Source organism: Drosophila guanche, unplaced genomic scaffold (assembly GCF_900245975.1).
Source record: "Drosophila guanche unplaced genomic scaffold, DGUA_6, whole genome shotgun sequence".
NCBI classification, from domain to species: Eukaryota; Metazoa; Arthropoda; class Insecta; order Diptera; family Drosophilidae; genus Drosophila; species Drosophila guanche.
The window spans coordinates 3,065,409-3,079,064 of NW_022995753.1; the positions used below are offsets into that span (position 1 = coordinate 3,065,409).

Consider the following 13,656-nt stretch of genomic DNA (forward strand, 5'->3'; position numbering starts at 1 on the left):
GAGAAAGCGACAGAGCGCGGGGCGGGGGATAAAGGTGGCTGCAGACCAGACCACACCAGAGATTGTAGCGCGAAAAAAACTGCCACAATATCTGCAGGAAGTACGTAGCGGGGGAGCTCTCGCATGGAGCGACTGACTGTCCCAAGGCAAACAGACGGAGTGACAGACGGGGAAGCCATAACGCAACAACAATAAGAACAATGCAAAAATCAATTGAGTGCTAAAAACCAACAACAACAATTATATACAACAAAAACAAAAACACCAACAGGATTGGAAAGAGAAAATCCAGCGCCATTGGGAGCTGGGGGTTAACGTTTCAGACGTTCAAAATAAAGGTTTCCCTGCAGCCAAAAAATGTGCCGCGAGACACACAGAACTCAGCAAAAAATGAGTAAGATCGAGACATTAAGATAGATACCCTACAAATATTTGATTCTTACTATTTTCTATGTCCATCAACCATACTCATGGGTCAGCTTTTTGTCAATAACTAACAAATATTTAGCATCGCTGTAGAATGGAGAAATAATTCATACATCTTTTCAGAAATTCTCAAACTCATTTGAAAGTTATTAGAACACGAGATTGATACATATTGATTCAATATTCCTGCAATATCTACACAAACTGCAAGCTGTCGATCGAGAGTTAATTAGCACACACGTGAGTAAAATATAAATATAAAACAAATATTGGAGCACGATCAGCTTGATTTCTGATCCAGATGATTTCCCTATAAGTTGTACCCACGGAAATTTTTAAATGCCACAGATGTGAGCCAGTTGAGTGGGTTGTGAGGGAGGAGTCTGCTCGCTGGCTCTCATGGCCTCAGATATCTCTTGGCGTTTGTTAGGGCTTTCATTGGAATTATTCACCAAAAAATCCATCCCTGAGAGCGCACTCGAAGAAGTTTATTCACCAAAAAAACGAAGTGAGTAATTGTCGTATTTATTTTTGAGTTTAGTTTCCACAACAAAACTGCTGCCTATGGCCACCGCACAACAACAACAACGACAAAAATCCAATCCTTGCTTCCCCCCAAACTGCTGCGTGTCCTTCCCTCTGCGCCAGCGGCTTGCATGCCACATATGTAAAGCACTTGATCCGATGAATGACAGGCAGCGGCTAATGCACTTTTGCAACCGCAGCAACGTCGGCAACTTGAAGCCGTCAAATAAATGGCCAAAAAATGCCCATGGATGGGTGGTTGGGTCGGGGACATTGGGGGGAGGTTTTGGGGCTATCAAAGGTGAAACAATTGCAGCGGCCAGACAACCCAAAAACAGACAGAGAGAAAGAATGGGCGGGAGAGGAAGAGGGTCAGTAGACAGGATGCAGGGCCAGAAAGTTTTTATGGCTGTGGAAAAGAAAGCGCTTCGACGGCGAATGAATGTCACTGTGAACATGAAGCGACATGTGCACTTTATGGCGGCCAAGAGAGGTGGAGTGGAATGGCCGTGGAGTGCAGTGTACGACCAGTGGGGATGGGCTTGAGGTGCGGGAGTGTGGCAGTGGTGTGTCACGTGCGGGGGGCAGCGGTGGTGCATGAGCCATGAAGCGACAAAATCAAATTGCGTTGCAACTGATTGCGCATTGCTGCAGAGAGAGAAAGAGAGAGAGAGAGAGAGAGAGAGTGAGCGTGGATGGGGGGTGGACAACAGATCGAGTTGGAGGTTGAGCCACGCTGGAGGTTTTCTTTTTGCCATTGTGTTGTTTTTCCTTTTTGCATAGACGCTACTCAAGGGGAACCACAAGGGTATTCCGGATTTGTGTGCCGCCATGTAATGTGTGGAAGGTTGGACATGGGATATATAAAGGATAAAGGATGGCTTCCATGGCATCTATTGCTCCGGGGATGTGGCTTGATTTTGTAATATATTTAACTAATATTTCTCATTCGCTTCATTTGTGTGTGGAATCTTTTTCGTGGGTATCTGCGCGTTGCAACACTCACCGCTGGCTTTCTTATACGTTGTTTTTTTTTGTTGCTGCTCATTCGGGGAGGTGGCTGAACTGACAGTCACGGCGGCAGCTGTCACTTGGACAGTTGTACGAGAGGCATCAGCGACACCAGCAAAAGCAACAACAGCAAACGAGCGAAACGAAGCAAACACTAACAACAGGCCAACACAAAGAGTCGCGACAGTGACATGAAGGCATTTTATTGCAGGCGGTGGCAGTGGCAGATTGGTCGGGGAGTGGGGCTGCTCCGTTTTGCTAGAGTTGCATTTGGCAGGAGCTGCGGCAGGGCAGGGCAGGAACTTTTGGCCATGAGAAACTGCAGCAGGAGCAGTGGTCTCTGGCCTGGCTTCGGTCACTCAGTTGGCAAATCAAACCAAATTACAGTCCAACCTTTTCCCTAATTGTTGGCCTAACACGTCCTGACCACTTTTCAGCTTGGCCCAGCTCAGCGACCCGACTTGGCAGGGGCCTCCTGGTCATTGAACCGAGATACTCTTCGGTCTAGGAGCCACCAATTTGCGGCTAATTAGGGCCAACTAATGGCCAAATGTTCTACCTGTTTCACTCCTCCTCCAACTCTCACATTCTCTGGCTTTCTGTCAGGTGTCACATGTGGCGTATGCGTAATATGCATTTGCTACAAATGTGCGCTTGGAGTCTCTAATTGGTTGGATGGGAAGAGAGGCACAGATTGCTTTCAGAATAAATGCAAGATTGCTTAAAGTATTTTCAGGAATTTTAAAAATCAATTTCCACTCGATTTTCCACACTTTTCATTAGCTTTAACTGGATGTTAAATGCAGATATGAACCCATGGACATAAATGGGATTTTCCTCAGCTTGGAATGTTTTCTTACCCCACAATTATTAGGCCTGATATAGTTCCATATCTCAACTGTATTTGCTATGTTTATCTCGAAGAGATTTCCCAACATTATACGCACTATTTGCAAGCCAGTTCTTGGCCTACAAATACTTGGAAAAATGAAGACTATTCAAACAGAATCCACACAATTTGAATAATCTTTCGACTAATTCGTAGTGTAGTTTTTTTTACAATATGCTTTCCGCTGCAAGTTCAAGGCAAATTAAGTTTAATGCACTTCCTCATTGTTGGCGGCTGCTTGAGGGGCTTTTGTGTAAATGAAATCTCCACAGACAAATGATAAATAATCTAGCCACGTCCATCTCCCCAAATCTCTTGCTCTCGCTCTCTCAATTGTCCTGTTGGCATCTCGCTCATGGACAATCCACACATTTGATATGGAATCCTGAATTCCGAGCTCCTGGCTAGCCACAGACAACACTTCACTTGCAGTTGCAGTTTGCAGTTGGCCGTACTCCACCAGCAATCAGCCTCCAGCAACCCCAACCCCAAGCCCCCACCTCTTGTCAGCTTAGCAGCGCCATTTTGTGTGCGTGTGTGTGTGTGTATGTCCGACTGTCTGTGTATCTGTCGGGGTCTGTGTGGATTATTTGCGCGAGTGAATATTAAATTTGAACCGCAACCGAACGAGCCAAGCCGCCAGCAACAGCAATCCGTGAGGCGGATCGAGTGCTCGGGTGGGGCCATTCGAGTGGGTCGAGTGGGTTGAGTGGGGGGCCTGGCACGCAAGTTAACTTCCGCTCTTGTGGCTAGACAGAGATAGGCATACACCCGGCACACCCATTCGAGCGAGAGGGTGAGAATTGGCGTATTGCTTCTGCATAAAGTCCAATTATTTGGCATTGTTTGCCTGGACAGACGGAAGGGTTGCGGCACTTGGTTCTAGTGGGGCTACTGGCTCCTGCCATTGCTCTTCATGTGGGTTTTTTTTCTTGTTTTTTTGTAACCCCAGATGCAGCTGCTAATGTAGTGGCGTTGTTTGGCGGTCACGGTAGGCACTTTTTTAATGCCACGTCCCACGTTACCAATTTTTGAACTCCCACCCAGCACCCAGAGCCAGTGGAGAAATCATTTTGGTTTTCTCTTATATTTTTTCGAGTATTTTTCGCGGGTTGCTGGGACTGGGAAATGAATGAAAACAAATTTGCAACTTGTTAGTCCAAAGGTCAAACATGTAAATTTCTGCAGGGGAAAGGTTTCAATGAGAGGTTGGGAGTGATGGTTAATAAATGAGACAAATGGATGATGATGAAAATTATTGAAGTACATAGTACCAGAGAAGAATTGATGGAAATTTACTTTAAAGAAACATAAGCATTGGGGATGAAACTAAAAGTCATGCAAATAGTGTAAATAAATTCAAATTGGAAGGTTGTAAATGGATGTAGGGAATGAGTGAATGGAGAGTGCCTTCTAGCTATAATTTGGATGGTAAAAATCCAAAAAAAAAAACAGCTAGTGGAAAGTATTTAAGTTACTTTAAAGAAATGCATTTCACCTTCTTCAGAGTGAATGATTTGAATAGAAACAATTCTTTCGTAAATTGAATACCGTTTTTCATGGGTCCAACTTTGATTCTTGTTTCCCTTTTGTGGGGGCGAAACTGCAAACCAGACTGATTTTTTGTGTGTGGTTCATATAGCATTCATGTAGCATTATTCATATGCATACCCGCTCCTCCCCTTCCGTACCTCCGCGCTTCCGCATATCCTTATTCACGCCCCGCTCTATATGTGGAAATATTTTGGCCTGCCTTTGGGCTATTTACTCGAACAGAATCATATTAATATTATGTTGATTATGTTGTATGTCTCGCATAATGCGGCAAAGGCAACAAACTTATAAATATTTATTTACATCCGGCCAGCGATTTGGGTAGAGAGTGTGTAACATAATGAAGATGAGCAGGAGGATTACACATAGAGGAAGAGAACTGTTTCAGTGTCGATCTCTCTGCCCGATGTGCGACCCTCCCCGCCCGGCTTCTGGGCCATCCACCTCTCCTTCCCATTCCTGAGTACTGACTCCTGCTAGTAGACAGAGAGGAGTGTGTGTGTGTGTGTGTGTGTTATCTTTTTGGGAAAATCGCTAACAATAAATAATTTATGTGCAGCGGCAAATGATAATGAAAAAGCCACCCCACGGCATGGCCAATGGCTCGGCCTTCCCTTTCCTTTCCGCAGCTCTCCCACCCAGCGCATCATATTGTACATATGTAAGTGTATCTCCATGTAGATACAGATACGGATACATATACGTTCGTATGTATGTTGGGCAGGGGTTGGGCTGCCTTTCGCTTTCGGTTGAACCATCGAAATGGACTTTTTAAGGCGATTTTCCCAGCGGCCCGTTGAGTGGCATTGAAATCACAAATCCAAATCCAAATCGTACCAACCCAACCAACCACTTCAAACGGGGATGGGACTAGAGAACTCCGGAAGGACTGCCCTGGAGTGGGGTGTGGGGGGAGGCATATAACATTATCGGCCATATGCAGGGCTGCCAAAGCGCACTTACGATGAATGTACTCGTCGCTCCTTCTGGTTTTTTCGTTTGGTTTTTATTTGTTTTCGTGCACGACCCCCCGGCGCGTTTTAGATACCAAACAATAACCTCTCGCGACTCGACTCGACTCGACTCGAGAGATCGCGGGGTAACAAAAACGCAACAGAACGAAAACAGTTACAGGCACAAAATGTAAGTGCGATGGGCCTAGACACGAGTGTTGTATCTGTGTGTATCCGCCAGTATGGGCTCGGGCAGCCATTTACACGGGGAAATGTGTGTCAAGGCCAGGGCCAGGACTTAAGAATACCAAAATGGATCATTGGGAATTTAAAAATAGCTCTGGGAATATCTATTAGATTTTTAATTTTTATTTGCAAAAAGATTCCACAAAACAATAAGGATATCAAAAACCTTTGCCACCGGGCGCTTGCCACCGAACTCTCGATCCTTGACCTCATGCTTCTCTTTGGGGTTCTGTGCAACTCCAACAACTCCTCTAGCTGCATTGTGTCATAAGTATGTGTGACATTTTTGTAGTATATTTGTAAGTCCAAAATAATTATACAGAATTCGTAAGATTCTGTCTCTTCTCACACCGACACCTCCTCAGGGCCGCCCCCTCTGCACCCTCTCGACAATCAACTGATGATGACTGGAACTGTCTGTCTTGTAACCACAAAGTGTCATATGCCGAGTATAAAACATAAACATAAACATAAAACCAGCTTCAAGCCTTTTCTTTGCGTGCTCTTTCGCTTTTTAATTAGCCTCTAAAGTGCTGACGCTCTTAATGAGGCAGCAGATACGCAATGTGATTGGGGGAATGCTGGTGGAATGGCGCAAATGTGCGCAAAAAATGTGTCTCATATGCCACAGAAGATAAGGTGGGAAAGTAAACTCCAAAAGAAAAATGAGTAAATATCTTGGAAATATTTTATACACAGCTCGAAAGTTGTAAAGACTTTTTAAGAATTTGAGCAGTGGCCACTCCTAACCATCGCAGACATATCGATATTTTCAATGGTGATGCCACAAAAGCTTTTGCCAATCGATAGGCCAAACATCAAAGTCAACTTTATCGTTTTGCTTATACGAGTATGTACACATGGCTGCCCCATTAAAGTTTATTGCTATTGCTGCTGCACCGCCCAGTGACCTCCCTCCAACCCCTGTGAGCCATCAGAATCATCATCATCTTTGATTTACTTCCATTTTGGAATCGCCTCTCGAAATGCATTGGCATGTTAAAGTTTATTGCCATGTGCATTAGCAGACACACACACACACACACACAAAATAAAACACATGCATAGATGTACATGTGTATGTATGTATGTACATTGTTGCTGTTATAGATTTTCGTCAATTGTCTGCCCAAACATTTGGCGTTGCATTTGTGGAGCAAACACACACACACACACACACACACACACACACACACAGATACATGCATCGCTATAAAGTTATCGCTTTTGAAAAGCGGCTGTCAATTTTTCCAATCATCAAGCCTAATGAAAAATCTAGCTCACTGGCATGCGATAGCAATAGCAATAGCTATAGCCACACGATACACACAGCGAACCAACCAACCAACCAACCAACCAACAGCTACAACCAGCAAACACCCAACAGTAGCTCACTCCTTCCACAGGCAATGTTGCATACAATTCTGACAATTTTCTGACAGCAAACATGCCAACACTCAAAAATCGTAGCATGCTTTTTTGGGCAGCCCCGCGCTGGAGCTGCGATGGGGTTTGAAGCTACAGCTGGAGGTGGAGCTGGTGCTGGTGCTAGACTGGAGCTCATACCTGAGGCTAGCAGCTGGAGCTTGTGTGTGTGTGGGTTATGATGGGTGTCGGTGGTTCGGAGTTGCGGTGCGGCATGTTAAATATACGTCACTAGCTACAACGAGCACATGCCTAGCAGCACCGTGCAAAAAGTTTCAAGGATATAACAACGCCAACACCAAACGATAACAACAAAAACAATACAAAAACAGTAACACCAATCATAATAGGGTTGGAAATGCTAAATTGTTGTTGTTGGGCTGCAAAAAACAAAAAATTAAACCAAAAACCTACTTTGAATGACGACTGATTTGATGGGAAGAATGATGGAAACTCGTCGAAATTATTTCCCAAAAATTGCCATATCTTTGATTTAAGAAAAGGGAAACATTATGATTATGAAGACTCGTTTATCATCGCTAAAAGTATTTTGACTGTTTTTGCAAACTCTTTATGTATGCAGAAAGTTATTTTAATGTCTATGGGAACTCCAATGTGCGCTTTACTTCTTGTCTTTTCATTAAATTTCTAGTTAAAGTAATTTGTGTTGTTGATGGGATTTTCCTTGCCTTGATTTTCCCTATATTTCCAGATCTTCTTTGGCTATTTATAAACAATTTTCGATGCGAAATTCTCGTATTATTCTACATTATTAACTCTTGGTCCAATCTGCTCTCAATCACTTTGCAATATGCATCTTTATCTCTTTAATTTTCTCCATTGGATTTTCCTTTGCACATTTCTCGAATGTTTTACTTGGCCCTGAATAGCTTTTTAACAAAAATAAGCCCCAAGTGAGGTGAAAAAAAGAAGGGACACGAAATGCAAAAAAAATAAATAAAGGAGCTGAGCAAAAAATGTGTAAAACATTGAGGGTTGTCCAACGTTGTGTCCTTGTGCTTGTGGGTCCCGTCGAGGGTGCTGCTCATATTTCACAGACACCGGGAGAATAGACAGCGGGAGGCAAGGGACATCGACACTTATTGTTATTAGCATCCCAGGATCAGAGCTCTGGCCATTGTCCGAAGGGGTAAGGCACCAGACCTGAGTCCAGAACGTGTTAACCTTTTGCTGGGTGGCGGTAGGTTGGTGTGACAGGTGTGGCAGATGTGGCAGGGGGCTTCGCGTCCATTTCAAAAGCCAATTACATGCGCTTTTAAGCGTGTAAAGTTTTGTAATATGATTTGTGTTGGCCACTCGCACACTCGGCTGTCTCGAATGTCCCTGCCGTCCTGCCCTTCTGCCCTCCTGCTTCTGCTTTTATGAACATGTCCTGTCCATGCACGTTAATGCCTTTTGCCAAGCGTGTCCTTGCCATGGCAACCCCCAAAGCCAAGCACCAGGTGATATGCCACTTTACGGATGGGTCAAGAAAAAGACCAATCAAAAAAAAGAAGATGTTCCCAGTTTCCTGCCCCCTCAAACAGGAAAATATTTCAAATTAAATATCACAATGCTGGCCGTCCAGTTATTGTCATCAATACATAGTTTTGTCACTGTAAAGTACAACTCAAATTAGATATTCGGCGATACAAATCGTCTTTTCTTTTTGTACTTCCTTCTTGTTGATAAAGATACCAATTGAAAGGTTTCGTAGCTAAAAAAAAAGGTTAAGTCGTGCCCAACGACTGGCGTTTATCTACTTACCCCAATCGCTTTGTGTTTTTTGAATAATTGTTTGTTAACAAGAGCAATAAGGGTAAGCATAGTCACAGTCAACGCTGAAAACTGCTGCTCAAAACTTTTCTACATAAATATTTGACCATTAATAGTGTTAATTCCCTTTCTTTTAGCCATGGGATCCCACCAGCAGCAAAGAGACAAAATTGTCGCCGAATTTGCCGCCAGCTTGAATCATGACCGGCGCGGGCAGCTGCCCAGCGCCTCACTGGAGCTCAATGAGTGTATGAATACCATGATGAACCGTCAACGTCGTACCGTTGGTCCGTTCACCTTGCCACCGCTTGTGAGACCGCCACCGCCTGTCCACATATTCCATCCAACGCATTTCCAGGGAGGCGGTGATCGGATGGACTTTAATCTGCAGAACATATTGCCGGCGATACCTCGCGCTCAGTTGGCTGCTCGCATCGGAGGCGGCGATGGCGAGCTCCTGGGGCATGGATGGGGCCAGGCCGGAGTCCATCAGTTGAACCACAATCAGGTGGCGCCGCCTGATGTGGGCTTTTGGCTGCACCCTCGCGCCGCTAGGCATATGAATATTGCCGTTCGAGTCCTCAGGGGCGACTTGGGCCGCGGTGTGGCCTTCCGCGGTATGGATGGCAATGTCGCACAGGTACTGCGACAGATGCGTGGCCAAATTGGAGCGGGTGATAGACCCGTTCTACAGCAGAATGCAGACGTCATGGATGTGATTTTCGGAAATCCAGTGCGTCGACCCAGACATCGTCATATTTTTAATAATTTCCGACAACTGCTGCGTTACGTTAATCGCCGTCCATTCGCCTTGGAGGAGATTCGTGGCCAGATCCTGCAAGCAGCCGCCGGCCCCGTACACCGACGCGGACGCCACGTTTATGCTGGCCAAGCGCGAGCCGAAGTCGTGGTAGACCCGGAACCTGTGCTACCCGAACCCCATGGATTCAACGTAAACGAAGATGCTGCCCAAATCGGTCACGATTCTGATGGGAACGAAGATCTCGAGGCACCCGAGAAACAGGAGGAACAGGAGGAACAGGAGGAACAGGAGGAACAGGAGGAACAGGAGGAAGTGGAGCCTTCTGACAACGGCAATGCCAATGAACTTGTCGGCTTGGAGGACACACAGCAGCCGATGGCAGGGGAAGGATCAGCAGCACTGCCCCTGGATCCTCTCCACAGTGTACTGTTTCAGATTCAGGAACGTCTGGGCAACATTGCGGTGCAGATGGACAGCTATGAGAAGACGCTGCCAAACGAGCAGCAGCAGCGGGATGGCGACGGCGATGCCGTCTAGCCAGATCTAGGTAGCTAGGTAGCAGCTCCCTCCCCCCCACACAGTGTTTGTTAAGCAAGAAAAACAAAATCAAAATTGCGCGTGTTCAGATCTTAAGAATAAATATATAAAGTGATCCACACCAAAACGGACCCCAAAAAGGGGCTCTTGAGGGGCTCTGCTCGGCCCTGCCTTGTGCCCATTCCGCCTGCAGGTGGACCTAGTGGCAAAGTGCTCTGTAAATAGTATTTATTTCGGCGAATTGTCGAGCCGAGAGGCGGCCCAATAGTACGCTCCCACATCGAATCCTGTTGCGGGTTACTTTACGCTGGGCCCTCGGTGGAGTGGATTTCGTGCGCGAATTTCAAGAGTGCTAAAGGAATGACATGCAAATTAGTTTTGTTCGAATGACTGACAAGTTGCAAAAAGGGCGCACCAGGACGACAGGCCCGGACAGGCAGTCAGGGGGAGGGGGCTGGGCGGACAGGGCAAGGGTAATCAGAAGCACTGAACAATTTCCAATGAAAGCAGAACAGCAAAAGAAATAGAAAGGGTTGCCGTTTTCCGTTTGTAGTTGCCCCGCCATAAACTGCAACACAAACGCAAACAAAAACCCAAGACCGAACCTCGAGTCCGAGTCCGATTCCGATACCGAATACGGACCAAAAACCAAACCAGACCAGGACTCAATTGCCGTTTGTTCTGGCCACACAATGCAAAGTGCATAAATAAAGCAGAATTTTCGCGATGTGGCATGGGCTGAGGGTTTTATGGCCGGCTCTCACTCCTTTACTGCTTTACTCCTTTTTCGCTCGACCTCCTTGACCGACTCGAACTTCTTCGCTTCGGGCCTGACCGCACGGCACAAAGGCGATGGAAAGGAGAGAAAGGATTGATATCCTATAGAGCTGTCTGTACCTGCAACCGGGCTTCAGTCTCTCCTTTCATCATTAGCCCTGTAAATTAGTCGCGAGATCCCTGCGTGTGTGTGGGTGTACACGCCCCCTTCCCTGCCCAGCCCTGGTGGCACAAACAAAAATATTTGACAATTTAATTAGTTGAAAATTTGCAGGATTATCGCTGTGCACACATCACTTTCGAACCCATGAGCCACACGACACACATGACTCTAATCTGACGCATATGCTGCTGCTGCTGCTGCTGCTGGCCAGTGAATGGTTGGGCACAGTGGCGAGTGGGGGGCCGTACGTGTCCTGCAGCTTGTGGTCGCCACTCGCCGCATCAGTGATAGCGCCGCAGTAGCTTTTGATCCCCCCCACCCATCCAGCTGCTTAGTGGAAATTTTTAATTAAAATGTTCCGCCCTCGGCCGCACTGTATCTCATTTGGCTTTGACCTTTGACTCCTGCTCAGCCCCCCCTAATGCCAATGGGGGTGGCCCGCACCAAGTGGCGCTAACAAATTTAATTAGCTTAGCCTCGGTCCTCGCTGCTTGGTCCACATTTCAGAGAGAGATCCTTTGACAAGGAAGCCAAAAGAAATAATTGGTACGCCTCTCCCCATATTTACTACCCAAAGTTCAAAGAAGTGAGAGGTGCCAAAAAACGCACCAAAAAAGCTGCTGCTGCCTGCAGCCAAAAAAAAACACACAATTTAATAAGGAAAACATCGGCTTGGGGTCGATTGGCATGAAACGTTTTGCTTAGATCCTAACTCACTTCCGGCTGCACCTCTCCCTACTTTGGAATGCATTAGAAATGAATGAGGCATGGGCGAAACGGATACTGTAGATGTCACAACAGCCAGCAACATCCTGGCAGCAGCAGCAGCAGGAAAGCAGCAGAAAGGGCAGTCAACACTCCACACTAAATCCACAGACTGACACGTAAAACAACAGTGAATTAAAGCACTAAAAACACTGCAAAAAAAGGGATGCTCAAGGGGTAGGTTAGCGAAAGATTAAAGAAGTTTTTATCAAGTATCAAATTTCAAGCATAAATTGATTGTCGCTTTAACTCTCAAGGTAGAAAGGAATCCCCAACTGAACCATTTATGTATCTGCCATTTCAACAATATTTTTCTCAGTTTATTCAAATTTAAGCCCCGAATTTTGTTAGGATTATTAGCCAAGAAATATCTGAAAATTTCTTCATATGTTGAGAGCAGAGCTGCTGCTCGTATTCTTTGGGGCATTTCACTCGTTCGGGGAGCACTCTCTCAGACTTGTATTTGCAATGTATTCCCCAAGCACATCCCTGCCACACACACACACACACACACACCACACACACACAACTCGTAGATTGTTGCACTGTTGCACGTACATTTTAAAAACGGAAGCGCACGGAATCGAACAGCAAACAGCAAACAAACAAATTTCAATTCGTTAACGCTCAGGCCTATTGTGGCTCTTGTTGTTGTTGCATGCCCAAAAACAACTACAACCACAACAACAATGGCAGTGGCAGCAGCAACAAATTGTGGCAGAGTGAGCGACCCAAAAAGGACACCCAAAAAAGCAACTAAAAAAACGAAAAGAAGGCAACGGCAGAAAGGCTAAAAGAACGACAAGGACAAGCGGCCAAGTGGCGTTAAGTTTTTTGCATGTTTTCTAAACAACAAGAGCCACATACACACACACACACACACACACACACACTTATGCACAGGGATTGCCTGCTGCTCCTCCAGTGCTCTGCTGCTGCAATTTTTCGACAATGCAATCTAAACCGTAATCCAATAAAATCGACTGCAGGAATGTTTTTTGCACCCAAAACAAAACACCAAAAAAAAAACAGAACAAAAAATGGCCAACATTTTTGACAGTTCATTGTGCGAAAGCCCCGGATCAGCTCCCCCCCCTCCCCAGCAATCTGCGCCCTGAAATGGGGGATTTTGGAAGGGTGCAACACAACGAGAGTCAAGTCAGTAGATCCAAAGAATGTTGCATGGGCGTGGTAGGTACTAGGACGAATCTCGGCCTAAAGTGCTGAAAGCAAAAAAGAACAGCTTGAAAAGAGAGAGAGAGAGAGAGAGAGAGAGAGAGTGGGAGGGATAGGGAATGTAAGTGAATGGTTTGGGAGATTCGGAAGAATTGTTGCGAAATTGCTATTTGCACTCAATAACACCCAGCAGCAGCAGCAGCAGCAGCCCCTTGCTTCCCCTTCCCTCTACTATCTGCCCACATTCGGTGGAGTTGGCAACCAGAACTGGTCTGGCCACAAGCGCTGACCCAACTATATCGGATACCCGCAAAAAAATTGCATTGGTTGGGGCATGGGCACAGACACAGGCACAGGGCAAAGGCGACCCTGAACTGAGCAGGGTGGAACGGGTGGATGGAAGGAGGAGTGGTGTGGGGGGCGTTACAATTGCAGCATGTTGCAGAAAGAGCAGAAACCCCGCTGCAAGGAAGCGCAAAAAGCAGCAAAGAAACGAAACAAAATTTGTGCGCCATAAAGCATGCAAAAAAGGATGAAAAAGTGCAACGAAAAAGGGAGGCAGAGATGGGATTGCATTTGTTGTTGTTGTTGTTGTTGTTTGGAATGGCTGACAAAGCGCAACAGAATGGGGCAGCAATAAGGGGGTAGCAGCAGCCGTTGGCCATTGGGG

General features: G+C 46.0%; 1 protein-coding gene across 2 annotated transcripts; it reads left to right on the forward strand.

The window, feature by feature from the left end:
- Positions 1-580: 580 nt before the first annotated feature.
- Positions 581-10,158, forward strand: LOC117588402. 2 transcript variants are annotated; one of them, XM_034279658.1, is made up of 2 exons: positions 581-666; positions 8,943-10,158. In XM_034279658.1, the coding sequence occupies exon 2, from the start codon at positions 8,945-8,947 to the stop codon at positions 10,103-10,105; it is 1,161 nt and encodes a 386-aa protein (XP_034135549.1). In that variant the 5' UTR covers positions 581-666; positions 8,943-8,944; the 3' UTR covers positions 10,106-10,158. The 2 variants fall into 2 exon arrangements, with proteins under 2 accessions (XP_034135549.1, XP_034135548.1); XM_034279657.1 differs by lacking the exon at positions 581-666 and adding an exon at positions 8,658-8,848.
- Positions 10,159-13,656: the final 3,498 nt, after the last annotated feature.

Bases quoted from the DNA above. Each gene is read 5' to 3' on its own strand.
- LOC117588402 (XM_034279658.1), top strand. From the start codon at position 8,945: ATGGGATCCCACCAGCAGCAAAGAGACAAAATTGTCGCCGAATTTGCC.